Raw genomic sequence first — 21,557 nt, forward strand, 5'->3', positions numbered from 1 at the left:
GTACACTACTAGCCTAATTTGGTTTTAAATGAACTATTTGTGAATTATCAATGATTTTTCTCCCAAAATTAACTTATTATATAGCCTATTCAAACATTTATTTGTTCATAAAAAATATTCATTTTTTAAAATTCATTTTCAAACTTAAGGCTGTGTGCAGCATGTAAGGGAGTGAATGTTTTCCGTGTTTGTAGTCTACATAAATAATTCACACCAACTGTTTGGCTATAGGATTGAAATGCAGTTGTTCAAAAACTAAATTGGGATGATATAATGATAACCGCATTTTTATACTACAGTTTAATTTATTTTATTTTTAGAAGCTGGTACTACGATGACGGACGTGAGCGAAGCAGATGTTCCGCCTCAGACCAACGGCTTTGGCTCCGATGGTGTGGACGAAGATGACAGGAGTAAAATGAGACCAGCTGATATCGATGCAGTAAGTTTTTCACCTATTCTAGTGTGTTTTTTTTTTGTATACTTATTACCATCAGTAGATCATTTGTAGTTTATTGTGACACACTTAATCATTAAGGAATATTAAAGCACCTCATTTTTACCTTTTAGTAGACGTCCCTTCGTCGATGTAGCCCGATGTAGCCAATTTGTCATTAAAAAGAACGTAGTTGTGTGAGCCAGTCACAGAATAAGCTAGTGACTAAAACTCTATTTTCTACCTTATTTTTGTTGCTGGCCAAGTTGATGGGTCATAACAGGTGCTATAGCTCACAATAAGTAATTCCCTTACTGTAGTTTGAATTGGTAAAAAAGATTGTGTATTCAACAGAAATCAGTAATTTAGATCAGCACAATCTGTCGGTGGCTTACATAAACTACGGCAATTTTGGTAAAAAAAAAAACAGGCTACAAATTTAACTTGGGATGGAATGTCTAGTTGTATTAATAGTCAAAGATTTTACCTTCAAGCGATGTCTTCACCACCATCCGTAGATCGGGGAATCGTCATGGTTCTTTCTTCTGGACAGGTTTTCGCTATGTTTTCATGAAGTGAGCTGGCATATGTGCATGTATGAATTTTCTTCTATGCACTCATTTATATTGTAATATGGGTCTATTGGTGAGGTATTTTTTTCAGGTGTTGGACAAAAATGTTTTGTTGTTTTGTAATTAATTACTCATTGTTAATTGACAAAAGTTAGATACTGACTGAATTACAGTAGAACTCTTTAAATCCAAACTTATTAGGGCTGTCACCTGTTATAACTACTTAAAAATAATTACCCTATAACCATATCACCTTATTACCGGTTCTTCATCTTTTACCCCATGGGGGACTGATGGGGTCATTAAAAACATAAAATCACTTGATTGTACATATTTTACAAAGTGGAATAGAAATATATCTAAAACACTCAGGCTGTGGACCGAATTACTTCAACCAAGGCCTTAGTGTGTGTAATCTGTATGAAATAATATCACCACTATATGAACGAATATTTGATAAAGTTTTATTTACAAACGAATCAAGAAGTGTGCTAAATCATAACATAGTCAAAACTAAATGTTAAACAAAACTAGCAACAGCTGTTACATAATAAATATTAAATAAAGTATACACTACAGGCATCACAGATGTGGCTAAGTTGACGCCACATCAGACGAATATTTAATAAAGTTTTATTTACAAATGAATGAAGAAGTGTGCTAAATCATAACATAGTCAAAACTAAATGTTTAACAAAACTAGCAACAGCTGTTACATAATAAATATTAAAAAGTATAGAACTTAGGAGCATCACAGATGTGGCTAAGTTGGCGCCACATCCTAATAGATGTTGAAGTATTCCTTCAGCGAGTATTAGGCTTTGTCTCTAAAAAAATCAACACATAATAGCCTTAACTGAGTACCTACAGTATTATAAATATTACTTTCTAAACAGTCTGTACTATTGCATACAAAGTTTTAAAGCCCATTTATACAAATAATTAAATACTAATAGGAAGACTACACTTAGAAAAAATAACAGATTTCCAAATTGATGTAGACCTAAACTATTTTATAATATTCAAAAAAGTATTGTACCTACCAATAAATGTAATTTTTTGTTGTTTTGCTAGTTTTTGTGCAACAAAATACAAAACAAACTCTGTTTGGATTTGCTAGGATTTTACATTTGAGGGGCCGTACTGTAATACAAATTTGTCTTGTATCTTTATTTAATGACTAGCTGTGTACCCGTTCTACGCACGGGGATCTTATAATATTCAGTTGAAACCTTCTTATATAACGAACAGCAGTTGGTTTGCATATTTTAAGATATGCTGGCCAAACTATTATACATAGCTTCATTTTATGTTGTTTTTTGTTGTTCCGGATCGGTATGACAATCAATAAAAGGTTAAATTACCTCTGTGTCTGCCGGTCGATCCTATAACGGTAGGCTTACTTTTATTTTTACTATCTGATCTCGTTTGCATGGCTCAATCACGTCCTGGTTGAAGTTCGTTCGCTACGCTCACTCACCTGTATGTTGGAGCTCGTTCGCTACGCTCACTCGCCTCCAGGTTGCAAATTAGCTGTTGTCATAAATGTAAAAGAAATAATAGTGCTAGTGCTGCACCCTGTTGGTAATCCTTGTAACTTTAATGCTATTGAACATCACAGAACAGAACCAACTTGTTTAATTGAAACAGCTGTTAAGATTCAATAATTTCATTTCTCATAAGGTTAACATGGGCTTCCAGAAATTCCACGTCAAAAATCGACAAAAACTTGATTTTCAAGGGTTTACTGTTAAATATCTAACTGTCTCATATTCGATGAAATACGTCTAAAACCATCTCATATATGTATAGTATTTGGAAAATAAGTTTCAGGCGGGACAGTGCTATAGTTATTGAGGAGTAGTTGTAATAAAGTGCGTATTTTAGCGTTACCAAGAGAATGACAGATAGACAGACAGACAGACAGACAGACAGACAGACAGAAATTGAGATAAGGTTTGATTCGGTTTCTCTGACCTATGAAATGTAAAAATAACCAAAAAGTTCATTATTCTAAGCAATGTACAGACAAAACTCTAATTTTATTTATATAGATAAGAAGTAGAAGTTTTCTTTTAAACTTGACTTAAACTTTTGACTTATTTTGTAAGTCACTCGATTGACACACAAACAAAACAACCATAATAGTGCAAGTCGGAGCCATTAGTCGTTGTTGTCTGCGATGAGTTGTTAGATTGTATCATTGTCTTATGGATACTAAAGTAGAGATCCCATATGTATGTTCCATTTTAGTAGAGGGTTTTTAGTCAAATAGAATATAATGAATGAACCACTCACAAAGTGGGCTGGTGTAAAGATTCTATCTTTAGTTAAGAATTGTGTATACAAGATCAGCTCATTCTTGTTGGTGGCTAAATTCACCACACCGATACGGGTGAATGTCTACATCTATCAATAGCTACTGGAAATATAATAAACTATGTTCTTATAGATCATAGCTAAAGAGTTTAGTGGATAGTGTTGGGTAAACTTTGGTTTTGTTGCAGGACATGAGAGAGATGGAGCGGAGGAAGAGGGTGGAGATGATCATGAGCTCTCGGTTGTTTAGAGAGGAGCTGGAGAGGATCATAGAGACACAACTCAAGGATGGCAACGGACCAGCCGGACTGCTACAGCAGATCTCCGACATGATGGGCGTGCAGGGCGGTCGTCTGCAGAACACCAACTTTTTTAAAAGTAACTTGAACTGACTACAGTACTGTGTAAATGCTAGATCTTGTTGTATAAGGAATAGCAAAAGTACTTAAATGTCAAGTTTGATATGAATAAATAACATGTCCAAATCCATGACTCTTACAAATTGTAGTAGCCCTCAAATATAATGGTGCAAAATAGACATAAATATAGTGAGTCGGTGGCTCAGTCGGTAGCGTCGCGGACTTCCGGCCCAAGGCAGCGATGTCGTGGGTTCGGATCCTGGTCACTGCCGATAACATTTTATCAGTACAGTTCACCTTTGTACTGTACCGGCTTACTCCTTGCTTTGCTGCAAACGATCCAAGCACGGGCGCTTAGTCTATGTGGACGGGCAAACGCAAGGTTAAAAGAGGCCGCCAACCTCTTTAAAAAAAAAAAAAAAAAACTTAATGATTAAATTTGTGATTTAAAAGTTGTTTTACATTTAATAATTAAAATATATAGGAAGGGATGTTTACCAACCAGAAGATAACAAATATTTGATACCATGAAGATGTACATCTGGTTGTAAAAAAGTGGCTTCGTAGAACTTTGACATTGGTGATAGCCTTATAGATTAAATGACATCATTGTTAATTTTACCCTTCCAGAGATTTTTTTTGTTAATGTACAACAGACTAATACTAATCTTAAACTTTATATGGCAAGGTAGTTCTAAATTAGCAGGATTAGGTACCATGTTAATGAAGGTTCATGAAAATCAGTTATAGAGTATAAATATAAACTAAGTATGAAGTATTTCCATATAAGTATTACTACCATCAATTAAAAGTGAGAAGTTAATTAGTAAAACCGTAATTAGGTAACTAATAAAAAATACCGCCTTTATTGTAAAACATCAGTTTTCAATGCTACAAGCTTGGTCTGCTTCAAACAATTTAATTACAGTATTTACTAACTATCATTATTACAACATATCTCAGACATCAATTGAGTACTTACAAAAGGAAAAAATATATTAAGTGTAACACAAGGATATTTTTTAGTTTTGAAAAGAAAATTCTGTAAAAGCTTATTTAAACCCAGTTCAGTAAAACAATGACATCACTAAAATAATAACCCCAAGATTTCATACCGAGCAATTGCAAGCTTTGACCATTGTCAAGTAAACAAACACTTAATTGTAAGACTCAAGACACTCTCACCCCTGCTTTGGAGGGAGGCTGATTTTTTCAAATTAAAACTGTTCTAAAACATGTGACTGTGTTTGAAATACTGTTGTATAACTAGACTAAGACATATCTGGATAATCAAGCGTCTACTGAATTTGTTTACTACAGTTTAAGTTTTAACAAGTGTACAATGTGTTTTGCTTTTTTTAGGTTCAAACTGTGTGGTGCCAATAAATGATATTAGAGGGGTAGAAAGTATGGGTTACGCAAAAGGAGAAAAAATTCTAAGATGTAAACTTGCTGCTGTATATAGACTCATGGACCTATACGGATGGACTCAAAACATCTACAATCACATCACTGTAAGTTTTACTCTTTTACTATATTTAGAAACCGTATATTGTTAACAAACTTGGTATTAGTATTTTTAAAGATATTTTTGTTAGCTTAAATGGAGTGGAGTTCAAAATAAGCATATTCCCTTGCTTTTTAACATCAATGTTCTCACTTTTAAATCCCATTTCTTTTTAATGCCTTTTAAGTCAAGCCTAACTACTGTCTAAAATTCATTATTAGCATGCAGTTATATGGCTAAAATTCCCCTCCCCTGTATTTATAGGGGATTGTTGTTAAGATACCCTTACCGTTATAGTTAAGATTGTATGTGGTCAAATTTGAATGGACTGCCGTCTAATTTCTGTCAGTCAGGATCAAACTATGATGTCTAGGCAAGTCCACATAAAGGGTCCAGCGGTCCAGATTAACCAAAGTCTGCAGTAATAGAGTCTGGATTATTGAGGATATCCTAAACACATGTTAAAAGCTAAAGAAAAAGTTAAAATTTTCCCTATACTTTTTCAATATTTCCAAGGTTTTTATAACTTATATAGGGTTTTATAACCTAATAGTTTGGAACTTACAAATTAGACTTTTTATATTGAGATAATAAAACAAAAAATATGTATTTAGCAATAAATAATTGTAAATCATTTTAAAATGATTGCAGGCTAGATTAAATCAAGACCAGGAGCACTTTTTGGTGAACCCGTTTGGCATGCTATACCACGAGATCACTGCCAGCAGTCTGGTAAAGGTGGATATGCAGGGGGCCGTGGTAGAGCAGGGAACCACCAACTTTGGAGTGAATGTGGCAGGCTTCCAGCTCCATGCAGCCGTCCACGCAGCCCGACCTGACATCAAGTGTATCATCCATCTGCATACACCCTCCGTCCTGGCGGTAAATATACAATAGTAAAGTAGAGCCAAATCAACAAATTTTGAAGTTGCCAATTGGCTGGTTAGGAATAGCTTACTAAGCTCTATCCCTTTACAAAATAGTTTCACATCAATGTAATTGTAGTGGAATGGTGTTATCACATTTATTTTTTGCACAGGTGTCATCGACAAAGTGCGGCCTGTTACCTTTGTGCCAGGAGTCCATTGTGATAGGCGAGGTCAGTCAACACAACTATCTCGGCTCCCTAAACGAACCTGAGGAGAAGGAGAAACTCGCGAGAGATCTTGGGCCAATGAACAAGGTATATACCAGTACACCATTACATAAACTTACACACAAACACATATCATAACAGGTAGGTAGGTTTTTTAGCTTAGGTTTAGCATAAGTAGGGGTAGTTAAATTGCATTGTTCGTGATAGTTTAGTTGTCATGAGCCAACTAAATCATCATTTGCTGACATTCTCAGTTGAAGATTATTAAATATAACAATGTTACCATTTTTATTCAAAAAATATATTTGTGATCAGTGTGTAGAGACTAGAGTTAAAAAAAAAAAAACTTATAGAAAGCAGGGTGTCTAGTAGTCGGGAAAATCGGGAAAGTCGGGAATTAGTATTGAATTTCAAAATGGTCTTGAAAAGTCGGAATTTAGTCTTAAATTTGATTTCAAAGTCGGGAATTTTCATGATTTTGCCGCGATCGTCGTCTTGCGTTTACGTAACTGCGAAAGCCAATGATGATTATATCTGCTCGGCCGCGGTAAATGTTCATGATTTTGTCGCGATCGCGGACGACGACGATGGCGTTTCCGTGACCGCGGGAGATGATGATGACGTTTCCGTGACCGCGGGAGACGACGATGATGTCTACACGGCCGCGGGAAATGTTCATGATTTTGCCGTGATCGCGGACGACGACGATAACGTTTCCGTGACCGCGGGAGATGACGGTGATGTCTAAACAGCCGTGGGAAATGTTCATGATTTTGCCTCGATCGCGGACGATGACGTTTCCATGACCGCGGGAGACGACGATGATATCTGCTCGGCCGTGGGAAATGTTCATGATTTTATCGCGATCACGGGAGATGACGATGACGTTTCCGTGACCGCGGGAGATGACGATGACTTTTTTGTGACCGCGGGAGACGACGATGACGTTTCTGTGACCGTGGGAGACGACAATGACGTTTCCGTGACCGTGGGAGACGACGATGACGTTTCTGTGACCGCGGGAGACGACGATGACGTTTCCGTGACCGCGGGAGACGACAATGATATCTGTTCGGCTGCGGGAAATGTTCATGATTTTGTCGCGATCGCGGGTGATAACGATGACGTTTCCGTGACCGTGGGAGACGACGATGACGTTTCCGTGACCGCGGGAGACGACGACGTTTCCGTGGCCGCGGGAGACGACGACGTTTCCGTGGCCGCGGGAGATGACGATGACATTTCCGTGACCGCGGGAGACGACGATGATATCTGCTCTGCCGCGGGAAATGTTCATGATTTTGTCGCGATCGCGGATGACGACGATGACGTTTCTGTGACCGCGGGAGACGACGATGATGTCTACACAGCCGTGGGAAATGTTCATGATTTTGCCGTGATTGCGGACGTCGACGATAACGTTTCCGTGACCGCGGGAGATAACGGTGATGTCTAATCAGCCGCGGGAATTGTTCATGATTTTGCCGCGATCGCGGACGATGACGATGACGTTTCTGAGACCGCGGGAGACGACGATGATGTCATTGATGTCTACAAGGCCGCGGGAAATGTTCATGATTTTGCCGTGATTGCGGACGTCGACGATAACGTTTCCGTGACTGCTGCAATCAATGATGATGTCTAAACGTACGGTACGCAGAAGATTTCATTATAAAAAAAAAACAAATTTGCTAGTTAGAATTTTTTATTGCTGCATTATTTCTTTTCTTGAAAACATGACATTATCATAATACTACTTTATGACAAAGACAGGGGTTGGTGTAGTATTATTTAGAAAATTTGGTTAAGCGCTATAAAAATTGGTTACTGTGGCTAGATCGAACACAATTTTAATCTGTGGTCTCTTGCATTGAACTGTTTATCTGTTATAGGTATTGCTATTAACCAATCACGGTGCCGTCTGCTGTGGTGAGTCGATAGAAGAAGCTTTCTACAATGTTTACAACTTGGTGCTGGCCTGTGAAACTCAGGTAAATCATCATAACACTCTTCTAAAAATACAATAATTTGCAATTAAAAAAAGCTATTGCCTACTTTTTAGCCTTATACTATAAATCTTGTCATAACACCTAAAAAAATTTAAATGTTTAATTGTTTATTAGTTGATTTGGGCCTAGCTTTAAATTGAACCAAAATTTATTGTCAACGCTCATTTATTTGGTATGAAAACTGAATTTAGTGTAGAATGTCAAAAAGTTTAACCCTCCGAGTGTCCATAGTTTAGGCCTTAATGTCCACCTATTTTTGGCCCCTTTGCAAGGTTTTATTAAAACGGATCTGAGAAGCTTAAAACAATGTTAATTCTAATGTTCTATATACCATTTTGTTTGGAAAATCATGGGCTTCAATATTATATATAAAACATAAGGAACATTTTTCAAAAAAAAAAATTTTTAGGTAAAAAAAAAATATAATTTTGAAAATTTTCAAAAAAAAAAATAAGTTCGCGCTCAATGAAATTGTATAAATTATAGGCCTATAAATATTTGAAAATAGCCACTTTGTTCTAAATTTAATGAGGATTACAAATATATAATCATATAGCGAGGTAAGTTATCAAATAAATAAGTTATGAGCGAAAAACGGATTTCAGTACATAGCGTTTAGCTAAGAATGCATAGCCTAACCATAGCTAGGAATCTGGCTGATAATTTACATCAATATCACTACCTACTTCTTCAGGATCATCAACCAGCACTTCAAAACCACTTAAATCTTCTTATAATGCACCACGTATATCACTACTTTTGATTTTTAACACTAAAACAATGATAAACGTAATAAAACACATCAGTCATCGGTCCGGGGGAACCTAGCTGTTTACAAATACACGCACGTCAGCTGTCTGCTACAATATTTTCGGAACTAAAATGAATAGCGCTTAGAGACAGACCTCTGGAGAAAGCTTAGAATATTACGGAAAGAACGATACCTAACTCGATCCAGTTCAATCCGATTCAGTCAGTCATAGAGCCTTCGCCGTAAACGATGTTTGTGCGTCATAAAAGTGACGCGTGACCCTACACAAAGTGTGTTGTGCGTCATTTTTATGACGCGTGACACTCGGAGGGATATAGAATTAGCCCCATTATATTTGTAACTACAGTAGAACCTCTCATATCCGACCATGATGTGACCGGGGCATGGTCAGAACAGTCAAAAGGTCGGAAATCGTGAGGAGCATATCTTGCGGTCTTGGCGACACTGGTCATCATCTCCCGCGACAGGGTGTCTACCAACCGGGAAATCCGGGAAAACCGGGAATTGTACTTAATTTTTTACTGGCCATGAAATGTACGGGAATTGTCCTTAAATGCCAGACTATGTCCTTAAATTTTTAATGGGCCAAAATCGCTAGTTGGTTAGGAGCACATAAAAGGTTTATCAGATGTTTGTTTACATTTTCATAATTTATTACTAGAGTAATAAAAACCCCAATAAAAACCAAACATGCAATAAAAACCCCATTAGCATTCTCAAACCCATTAATATAGGAGCACATAAAAGGTTTATCAGATGTTTGTTTACATTTTCATAATTTATTACTAGAGTAATAAAAACCCCAATAAAAACCAAACATGCAATAAAAACCCCATTAGCATTCTCAAACCCATTAATATTTTATCACGACAATCAAGTGTCAAATCAAGTACTTCCAAGAACTGTTGATTCAGTAGTAGTTTAGCTCATAAAAGCTGTATCACTTTTATTCCTTTACAACATTTATTTATTACTAGGGACAGGGTAATCATTATTAGATCCCAAACATATTTTATCATGGAAATAATAGTTTTATAATGGTTGTTAAATTTCACTTCTTACTTGTACTTCAATTTGCCGCTGGCCATTGCCTACTGCCATAAAACTGTTTATGGTTTCATATAAAACATGTAACTAATCTTAAACATAACTAAATTAAACCCTTTTTATGGATATTTTATCTTTCAATTGACAAAACCAAAAGCATCATTGTTTGCATTAAATTTTTATCACTAGTAGGCCTACTTGGTTTCAAATGATGTCATAGCAATTTCTGTATCTTTGTACATTGTTGGCAGTCAGGCTTCAATGTTTTTTATTTCCCATATTTATTTATTGAGTTGTATGCTTTAAGAAATCTAAATCTCATTAACTATTATTAACTATCTTATTATCTTATTGTAGTGACTTTGCTGTATAACCTCATAGTTTGTTTCTCAGTTTATATAGGCCCTCCTAAATAATAAGGCCTAGGCCTGGGTATTTTGATTCTTTGAAAGTGCTGTAAAATATAATAAGAAAATGTAATTGAGCCAAAGATAAAGTAATGATTGCTATGTATCGATATTAACTTTGCAGATGAAAAGACAATAATCTCTGTGCTTACTCTGTGCTTACTGGTACCGATTTGTACCTAGAGTTACAATATATTCATTATGCATTAAAGATTTTTTTTTTCAAAAGTAGTCGAGAACCTAACGTTATGCCAGGGCGAATAATGCCAAATTAATCCACCTGCATCGGATAAGCTATGTTATGATGTTTTCGTGACCGATGGAGATATTTAGGATTTTGTCGCTATTGCAGGAGACAATGATTGCGTTTTTCTGTTAAACTATAAAAGCTGTACCTAAAGTATATGTTTGTTTACTTCAATAAGTTTCTATTTTGAAATTTAATTTTTGTCTATTATATTTTACTTTTCTCTCTGGAACAACTACGAAAAACAAGATCAATACAGTTTGACAAATCAGGAATATTATTCTGTAATCACACCGACAAAGGTCCTTAAATGTACGGGAATTGTCCATGAATTTTTTATCCAGAATGTAGTAGACACCCTGCCGCGATCACAGCAACATCCGTGAGGATAATCTTCGGTCTTGGCGACACCGGTAGCCCATCTCCCACGATCACAGCAACACCCGCAAGAATGTTATGCAGTCTCGGCGACACCAATTGTCTCCCACGATCACGGCAAGACCCGTGTGGATATCCTTAGATGTCAGTAATACTGATACACCCGTGAGCATATCTTGGGACATCGGCGTCATCAATATGTATCAATATCGATCACAGCAACACCTGTGGGTCTTACAGTCCCAGCGACACTGGTTATCGTCTCCCGCATTCACAGCAACACCCTTGGGCATATCTTGCTGTATCTGCGACATCAGCAATTGTCTCCTGCGGTCATGGCAACATCCGTCAGCATATCTTGTAATATCAGCAACACTGGTCAACGTTTCCTGTGATTACGGAAACATCCGCCAGCATATGTTGTGCTGTCGGTATCACCGGGAATCGTCTCCCGCGATCAAGGTAAAAGCTGTGAGAATGTCTCTATGACACTGGTATTCATCTTCACCACCGGTGCGGCCTTTAGGTTAACCAAACACGTTTGGTGCTATTGGCTATCCGGTAACAAGTAGACAGTTGGACACCAGGTCTCGAGGAGTTGGTTATGCCGTGGTCGGTTATGAGGGGTTATATTGTAACCTTATAAGTTGAATTATTTATAGTTTGCCTTTTAAAAACTGTAAAATTAAGTTTTCGGATCTAAATCAGCTTTAGCACATAGTCCCAAAATAATTATTTTGGTTTTGGAAATATTAGGTCTATAGTAAAAATCTATCAGACAAATTGAAATTGCATTGTCTGCAGGATTGCTGTGGAAGGATTAGTTTACCTTCTGTTAATCAATAATTAGTCACTTTATTTCAAAGGCAATTTGTAAATTTGACAGTGAGTAGGTTGTTAACTTGTTCTGTGTAATCAAACTATTGTCTCTGTGTTGTTTAAATGACGTTAAATTATTTTTGTATTAGGAAGTAGCTACAGTAATTTCTAAAGATATTTTGATTTTTTAGTTGAAGTTAATGCCAATAGGCATTGAAAACCTGCAATTAATTCCTGACGAGACGAGGAAACAGATATACGATGCTGCGAGAAATGCCCCCGAAGGTACTGCCCCTCCTCCTTCTCAAATCGACAAGAAGGAGAAACGATTCAGGGTTGGTGGACTCGAGTATGAAGCTTTAATGCGCATGATGGACAATGCAGTAAGTTCCTACAGTGCTATTAAAATGTCTCACACTAAGCTCTTATGATTAGCATAAGTAATGGTATCACTATGTTTCCAGAAGGGGAGCAAGCTGGCCTAGTGGTTAGAGCTTGGGACTTCGGTTCATCAGGTCCCGGGTTCAAATCCCGCGAAATCACCAATGGATTTTATCTAAGTGATAATGCCGCAACCCCTTAGCCTAGCCTGGATAGGGTTGCCATACGTCCCAGAAAACCGGGACTGTCACCGGTTTAATCTCCATTTCCCAGTATCCCCAAAAGGCATCTCGACACACAATATTGTCCTGGTTTTGCAAAATCCACGAAAAGAGCGAGGTTTCTGGAAAAGGGAATTTTTTATTGCGCTAGGGATATTTTGTGCATGGAGTCGTTGACGGTTGACAACTAGCGCCTAGCCTACCGGCTACTGTCAACGCATCAACCTGCGTCCTGCAGACAGCATTCACGACTGACAACCAGTGACAGAATTATTTAGTTTTGAATTATTTTTACTAAATGTAAACACAACAAAGCTTTAGCATGTATCTCATCAAGTAATACTTTCTTAGGTTTTCAGACTTTTTTATAGAATTAAACCTACTTGTCTGAAAAATCCTGGTTTTTTTTTCTTCCACTGTAAGGTCTACATTTACAGTACATGCGTTTTCTTGAACGAAATTAATATTAAGTTAACCGATGAAATCCAAACGTAATTCATCTTCCTGGATAGCTTCAATGGTCACTGGTGACCACGATTTCACAAATTAACTATTTTATGTAACAACATTCAACTTTACCTAGAGTTTGGCTTGGCTGAAAATATCAGGGAGGTGCACCCTGGTTATAATAGTATTTTCTTTCATTACTACTTTTGATAAGGCAGTTATGTATTTAGAAGGGTTTAGAATTAAAATATCTTGGTAATTTTTTTAATTGCTGCATTAGTTTTTCCATACTTGAAAAACACCCTATTATCTCAAAAATATTTTGAAAAAACTAAAAAAAAAGCATTAGAGGTAATCTTTTGATCTCGTGGATTTTTGCAGAAAAGTCGGGTATCTTTATTGGAATCGACCCAGTCCCTAGTTTATGTATAAAAACAAAATGGAGGATAGCTGGAAAAATATGCATTGTTGGACATACATTCATATATGACTCTTTTGAGGACACTGTATAACAAACATAAACGAATGGCAGTGCAAGCAAGAGGTGTGGCCTGTCATATTTGGAGCTGTAATGTTTACTAGTGGTGTCTGTTGTAGGGGTTCAGGACGGGGTATATCTACAGGCAGCCGCTGGTCAAGGGAGACCCTCCCAAACCCCGCAACGATGTAGAAGTCCCACCCGCTGTCTCATCTCTAGGATACCTTCTGGAAGAAGAAGAGATGTACAAGCATGGGTAAGTGTTTGTACAGTACTCGTGTTCTATTACAAATTTAATACTGACAATAAGTACATACTTTCTGCTACCTTCAATCAACTAATACATTTAAAGTTAGTCATTTGATAATTGTCGGATACAGAATTCAATTCAGAGACATTGTATATGTAATTATTCAGCATAATCAGAATGTATTCAGTTCTATTCAGTCCCTAGGCAATCTATTTCACCAAAGATAAAAGTTTTGTGCATCCTTCTTAGTTGGATTGCAAACTATCAAACGTATATTCAATATTTTAGATGACTTATAAAAATGAATTGCAGTTAGCCTAGTTAAACTAGAAGCTTCTGTTTGCAGTAACTGGAAGAAGTATGTGGACGGACGCAAGAGCAATGACAGAACACGTTGGCTCAACTCTCCCAACGTGTATCAGAAGGTGGAGATATTGGAGACTGGAACTCCAGATCCCAAGAAGATCACTAAGGTAGAAGTCATTACTTTTGAAAACAAACAACAGAATTAAGTTTTTATAGTTTTCTGTAGTAACTGTAACATTCCAGCTTTTATAAATTATATTTAGAAGTGAATTGATAACTCAAGAGTGATTTCTTACTAAAATTATGTTCACTAAATACCAACATACCATTAGTGATTATTATGAATATACTTTCATTTATTTCTTTTTTAATATTCCTGTGTGTTTACTAGCTTCCAGTCTTATTTTTACTCGAGCTTACTTTATATAATTTATAGTCTATAAATTTATATATTATAAATAAGTGTTTTAGCCTATATATATTTACAAAATTATTATAGATGTGTTACCTTTGTTAGCATTATAAAAAGGGTAAGATTCTTAGATAATATGTTTATGGTTTGCTAAGTCTATTTATTGAAAATCGTTAGTTTATTTTCTTTCAATACAATTATATACTTTATTTGTCATTGCACATTCCAAAATATTTCTGTGATATATATTCCCTATTACTCTTTCAACTGTATTGTGATTTTTAAAAAGTTCAAGATTTTTACACACAAGGCATTGCAGGCTTGTTTAAAATTGTGTCAATCGAGATTTAAGTGAACCTGTTAATTTTTCTTGACAATTTTACCATACAAGTCCTTTTAAGCATGCCACACCAAACTCGCTCCCGCGGCAGGCGCGAAGTTTAAAAATTGCTCACCATGTTAACAAATGGGACTAGTCACACAGCCCCGGGCATGCGGTTGTGTCCGCCACGACCGCTTGCTGAGCAATTTTTTGAGACTACTGTCAGTGTTGTCTAGCATATGCGTAGAGGTATACCTCGAACATAAATTCACATTATTAGTAAGCCCTAATAAAAATATATTTAAAATACTGATTTCCATGTTCTCTCCTCCATATATCTCTATAAGTAATAATCCTAGCAAAAAAAGTTCACTGGACCTTTCTTGTAGATGATTTTACGTAGAATAAACACTAGATAAACTTTTTGCTAAAGGCCTTGGTTTTTACAAAATAAACAGTATCAGCAATCTGACACATACTTTCTCCCATAAGCTTGTTAACAACCTCAATCATGGGTAAGCGGTGAAAGTAACTATGATATATTATAAGGAAAATCACAAAAGCTTTTGAACTTTAATTTTTATAGCAATAGGGTGTTGTACTATTTGGTTTGGAGTTATAAGTACCATAAAAAACTAATTCTAATCAGAACCAGCTTTAAAAAAAAATCCAATTTTTTGTGTTTTTAAATTTTATGGGGTTTTTTAATAGAAAATAACATAAGTAACAATAACTTTTAAACCACAATTTAACGTAAATGGGATTTGTAAAATTTTTTCAAAATTTGAAGGGACCATAACATACTAACTTCAATCAAAACCGGCTTTTTTTCTAAAATCCGTTTTTTTGTTATTTTATGGGTTTTTTATGGGAAAACCGTAATTTTTACGGAAATGGGATTTGTACCATTTTGTTCAGAATTTAAAGGACTATAACATACTAATATCTTATCAAATTCGTTCAGGCCATTTTTGAGAAAACTCAATTATTCCTTTTATTTATGGGTTATTTTTCTGGGAAAATTACATTTAAAAATACAAATTTTGAAAAAATGTAATAAAACGCCTGGAGATACCATGGATTAGTACATACAAATTTCATTAAAATCGGACAACAAGTGTGGTATGTAGTTCTGTACACATCGACACACACAGACATCAGTTCGAAAACCACTTTTTTGGGTTCAGGGGGACCTGAAACGGATATATCCACTCAAAACTCAAACTCAAAAATTTTTGACGTAAACAATACTTTCTCCATATACGATGTATAGGGGGAGAAAGTAAAAAGGGGCATTAAGAGCCCCCTAGCCCCCTTAGCGTCACCCCCACCGATCATTATTTTAAATTTAAATATGTTGTTTAAGGACCCTACCCCCACAACTATACCAAATTTGGCTTTGGCTTGCATTTTTTCTTCTATTTCGTATGTTTTGTCTTCGTTGCCTAGACTACTAGCAGTAGCTGAAATTCTAAGAGACAGCGTTGGTCCCTCCCACCTCAAACTCACATGCAGACGCGGTACTTTTGGTGTGGCAGGGCTTGTGGTAAAATGTCTGCGTGCTACCGTCCCTCGGCGGTAGCGGCGGATGTCAGTGTGGCATGGTCTTTAATCAGGTGTGCAAGTATTCAGTTTGTAATTAATGATTCCCCCAATATTTTCTTTGTGCTAGTTGAGTATATTTTAGGTTGTCTTGTACAACATAGTGCACTTTTTGGTACCTATCTTACACATCATCAACCTTTAATTTGAGATATTATATACATACTCTTAGCATTTAAACAATACAACCTTAATAGTTTGAAGATCTCTTATGGGACCTACAATGATGAATTAGCACAAATCTACAGCTCTGCTTTTTGGCATGCTACAAATGATAATGTGAAGAATAAAAGTACGAAAAGCTCATTTTGAAAGAAAAAATGCCATTTTTTCATGAATATTTAAACCTACTTGTCTGTTAAACATCAATTAATTTAGTAACAAAAATGCAAATTACAGATACTTAGTGAAAATAAAAACTTCTAAAACCAGAAGCAAGGTTAACTGAAGCATAAATGATAGGTTGTAATCTAAAAAATATCATTGGTTGCAAATTCTGTGGGCATCATGGTGTTCTTTACATGAAAACATCTAGTAATCTTAATATTTCAAAAGTATTTCAGTAATATTATGTTAACGTTTAAACTGTAAACCTATGAATCATGTAATAATGTAGGGGTGGGCGAGTAGTTCAAGTCAAAATTTTGTTAAATCCATTCAAATAAATTTTTATGTCTCAATTTATATAAATATTATAATCAATTGGAGTAGTTATTCTTTTAATAAAGCAGTCAGTTTATGTTCAGTGCATGTTAGCATTCATGAACGAAATGTTGGCTTATATCTTTGATGAATCAATTCAAACTTTAATTCAAACAAAGCAACAGTTTAGCAATAAGATTTAAATAATTGAGAAATAGCACTTAATTATGTCATCAACATAAAAATAATATCATCAATTGAAAAAAATATGCATGTATAATATTTATTTAAATTTGTTGATAGCATAATTATTGTTCCCCAACAATCACTTGACTGTTGCTCAATTATCAGTAAAAGTTGAGTTACTACTCAACATTCAACTACTCACCCTCTCCTAGACTAAAGAACACATATTGATTTAAATTTAGCCATTCAGTGCAGAGATTTGGACTATGGACGTTTTTGCTAGTTAGGCTAATTTTTTTTTCTAATTTGTATTGTCTAATATTAATCTTAGCTTACTAACTCTACTGTACTTGATTATTAAATTCAAGTTTGAACACCATAGTAAATCAAATGTCATAATAAACAGTAATACAATTCAGAATTGTTATTTCTGTTGAAATGTCAGAATGCATATCTCTTTCAAGTATCAATAAGATCATTTTTGGCCTTACTATCAACTTTTGGGATCGCTTAAAGTCTTGAGATAATTGTATAACCTATAAACACTTCAATTATAGATTTTTTACATCTTTGTTTCTATTGCATTGCATTTTAAAATGACTGAGAAGTGGTAAGCTTTCTATCATTTGAATATGGATACCAAAACTGAAGTAAGGTTTTTGCCATATTAAAAAGAGTTTTTGCTTGTATTACTACTTGGTTCAATAACAAGTAAATCAAAGTCTATTAGGAACAAAGACATTATTTCATTTCACTCAATAGAATATGTAATTTGAAATAAACTAAAATTGTAACGGCAAACACAATGTCATATGATATAAAATGCATGAATTTAAATAAATAAACAAATCATAAATACACTATAGGCTATTTGATTTGGTATAGTAAGTGTCATTAGTATAAAGACAAGTGTTAGTGTTAGTGTGTGTACTCTATGTATGCATGCTTTTTAAATTTGTAGACCTTATGCTTTAATAAAGGGATGTTATTTCTTGAACTATAGTTTTCTTTTTTGCCAATGTATCTGTAACATTCATCAGAGGACAAATTTGTATATAATTTGTTTAGTCCCTAAACATATTTGTCTCAGTAATAGGAACCAACATATTTTGAGGAAATTGTTTTAATGTGATGGATAAAATTAAAAAGAGGTCTAAGTTTTTTCTAGGTTGAATGAGTCATGTTTATTCAAATACACTTGGATTGTAGTTAGTATCATAACTTAACTTCAAGACACAGCAAAAATATGTTTAATACTCTTTATTATTAATAAGAACTTAGTGATAGGATAGAGTTACTGTTTTTATGTTATCCTGCAAATACCATATTTTTTCTATTATTAACAACTTTGTGTTATACTATATGCAGTATACACACCATTAAGGAATGTGCAATGGAGTAGAAATACTAATATTGATGTATTATTATTTTTACAATTAATTTTTATTCAAATCAAAAGGTTAAAAATGTATATTCATAATAATCACTAGGTTTTAGCAGCTATGCCAGTCTTAAGGTTAAATGTTCTGACTAAATATGCATACAATAATAACTCGTGTGTCTGGTTGTAATATTGTTGAATGGTTTTAAAACAATTTTCCATTGGTTAAATGCTTTGTGTTGAAAAACTGGTGTACCATTTGAAACTAATCCCACAAAAAGTTTAAATTACCCTTATGTTAGTTACTGTTAAGTTTTACTTTCATGTTTTGTTTTGTTTCTTTGTTTCTATATTTGGTTTCCTTTTTTATTTTTAGTGGGTGGAAGCAAACGCAGAAGAGGTAATTGTTATTTACAATACAGTTTAGTGGTTTGTTTATTAAGGTGGTGGAATCATGCATGCTATTCATCATATCATCACATCATTGTCTGGACAATGTTTAAATAACTATTTTGATTACAATTCTGTTTTTTATACAACTTTGCTTTGTGCCAAAAGTTTAACTTAATGGTAATAGAAAATACCAAAATTAACTGTTGACTCTTTTACTGATGACTTGATTGTCATGAGATGGTTGATGGTTATATTCATGTCCAATAAATATAATGTGTAAAGTGCATGGATATTTATGACATTAAATATGTAACAACATATTGCATATGCAAAACACACTAACTGAAATGTTCCCATTCATTATCACTATTCAATATTAGTGATAATAATGTGTTTAATGAAGTTGTACATTATTCTATATTCTTCTAATAACAATGAGAAACCCCTTAAGTTATGGTAGGGTGAATGGACTAATAGTAGTGTGTTAAATTTGAAACTAAAATGCATGGAATTAACACTTAATAACACTTATATTAGTTGAAACTAAGCACGTTAAAGTAATAATGTTTATAAAATATTTGGATTATTTTTATACTATGCATATAATTACACCATAACTGTCTCCTGTAATAAAGCTTTGGGGTTGGTTTGCTATCAACAAATTTCTAGTGGTGTACATGTTCAGTACACTGATGAAGCTTTGAATATGCAAGTAATTTTTTTAAATTCAACACATATTTACTATATCTTCCTCAAATTCAACTGGGCAATCCTTGATGTACTTTATTATTATCACTTCTATGGTTAAATATATTTATGGAATATATAATATGAGACTTAGCTGAGCTATCATCCAAGTGTATTTGGGAAACCTGGTTTAACTTAGACCAAGGGAATAAGTTAATTTAAATTTGCAATATAAGAACTATAAATTATTATGTATCAATTTGTAAGCAATAAGTGTTTCCACACAATAGTTAAAACATGGCCAAATTATGTGGCCCGAGCAATTTGGCCTGTGTCCCGGACCAACTATTGTTCACAAGTTCAACGTCTGCTCTGCTCCCTTGTTCCTGCCTCTCTACTGAACTCCCACTAAAGGAAACTAGGTAGCCTAATAGACCAGTGATATTCTTTAATTTTACAAAGCAAAATAAAATAATTCAATATTGTAGTTTCTTTGAAGAAATCTGATGATTTGATATCAAATTTCACAGAAATTGGTCAATATTTACACATTTTATTCCAGCACTAGTTGGTAAAAAAATATAGTAGTAGGTAAAAAAGTGTACTTACCCAAAATATCAGACTGGTAATTTTCTGTAATATTTCAAATTTTAGAATACCACCGTCACAGAAAACCTTCAGACTAAGCAAACTTCCATTTGACTGATTATATTTTTATTAAAATATTACCTTAAGCATGTCAAATTTATATTCCCCATTTAAATAACATTAAATGTTATGAGGGTTTGCTGCTATTGGAAAGGGAAAGTGTTTTTGATTAAATTTTAATGGAGGATGAAATAAATAAATTTTCCAAATTGGATCAAAATATATCCATAAACAAGCAAATTACAATAGTTTTTTTCTCCGTAAGAATAACACGGAAATTGTTAATGTACAGTTCTTGGAATTTTCTCTGTTAGCTTCTTGAGTACAACAGTGATACAATACACATAATTGTTTTTGTTTTTTTTTTTTACCTCTTTAACGATGGTTGTAATGAAAATTGGGCATTTTTTATGTTTTAACCATAAAAATCGCAGAGTCAGACGTGTATTCATGACAGTAATGACACACTTTGGGTGTCAAGTGTCGGATGCATCGACGTTAGTGCAGACGATTTCATATTTTGTTTTAACTCAGTCAATTTCAGTATGATTTGGACTGGATCTCTATCACTGTAAAAAGCAGAAAACTGGCTTTCTCCTGTGGTCAGATTCTATATCCTTACTTTTTATCCTTACACAATTTGATCAAAATCAGACCAAAGTTACTCGAGTTATCTTGTTTACCGACACACATTTACAAATTTTAACAAAAAATACTGTTTTTTATCTCTGGAGACATCAAAATGAAAAAGTATATCCATCCCGGGTCTAGGTCTTACCCTGAGACCTATAGTAATAGCTACTGCCCTATAGAGAGACTCGCTAAAATGCACTATATTTGTTGTTTCTGTAAACAAAATATTGTTAATTGATACCTCTATATATAACCATAATGTTGCATTGTTTAGATTTGTATTTGTAATCTTAAGGAATATTACTTGTTGCTATTGGGCTCTCTATAACAAGCTGGTCAAGCCTACAGGAAGTGAACTAGTAGAGATGGTAGAGGGTGAGACTTTGGTCCCTGAGGTCCTGGGTTAAAATCCAGCCAATCACCAATGAACTTATCCGAGTGATCTAGTCTGCAGTAGGTTTGGGGCTAGAGCCTAGTGTCCTAAGACATGAAGGTAAGGGTTCTAGTAAACAATAGTTTGTTTCGGATCACAGGCCAAATCCAACTATTGGGTTCATGTTAACTTACCCATGACTCTAAACTCACATTCATCAAATTGAC

At 34.7% G+C, this 21,557-nt stretch overlaps 1 protein-coding gene across 8 annotated transcripts in view; it reads left to right on the forward strand.

The window, feature by feature from the left end:
• Nucleotides 1–21,557, forward strand: part of LOC128984169 (protein hu-li tai shao) — a 156,049-nt gene that overhangs the window by 93,408 nt on the left and 41,084 nt on the right. For 6 of the 8 annotated variants that reach the window (XM_054403488.1, XM_054403665.1, XM_054403609.1 and 3 more), the window contains exons 3-12: nucleotides 321–442; nucleotides 3,516–3,705; nucleotides 5,049–5,200; nucleotides 5,845–6,075; nucleotides 6,233–6,376; nucleotides 8,182–8,280; nucleotides 12,160–12,351; nucleotides 13,615–13,751; nucleotides 14,092–14,218; nucleotides 18,973–18,996. In XM_054403488.1, coding sequence (XP_054259463.1) covers nucleotides 335–442; nucleotides 3,516–3,705; nucleotides 5,049–5,200; nucleotides 5,845–6,075; nucleotides 6,233–6,376; nucleotides 8,182–8,280; nucleotides 12,160–12,351; nucleotides 13,615–13,751; nucleotides 14,092–14,218; nucleotides 18,973–18,996 — 1,404 coding nt within the window. In that variant the 5' untranslated portion in view covers nucleotides 321–334. The remainder of the gene's footprint in view (nucleotides 1–320; nucleotides 443–3,515; nucleotides 3,706–5,048; nucleotides 5,201–5,844; nucleotides 6,076–6,232; nucleotides 6,377–8,181; nucleotides 8,281–12,159; nucleotides 12,352–13,614; nucleotides 13,752–14,091; nucleotides 14,219–18,972; nucleotides 18,997–21,557) is intronic. The other 2 variants (XM_054403550.1, XM_054403894.1) reach the window with 1 other exon arrangement.

Source organism: Macrosteles quadrilineatus, unplaced genomic scaffold (assembly GCF_028750875.1).
Source record: "Macrosteles quadrilineatus isolate MER2022 unplaced genomic scaffold, UCM_ALF_1.0 Scaffold_1__1_contigs__length_201487025, whole genome shotgun sequence".
NCBI lineage: Eukaryota > Metazoa > Arthropoda > Insecta > Hemiptera > Cicadellidae > Macrosteles > Macrosteles quadrilineatus.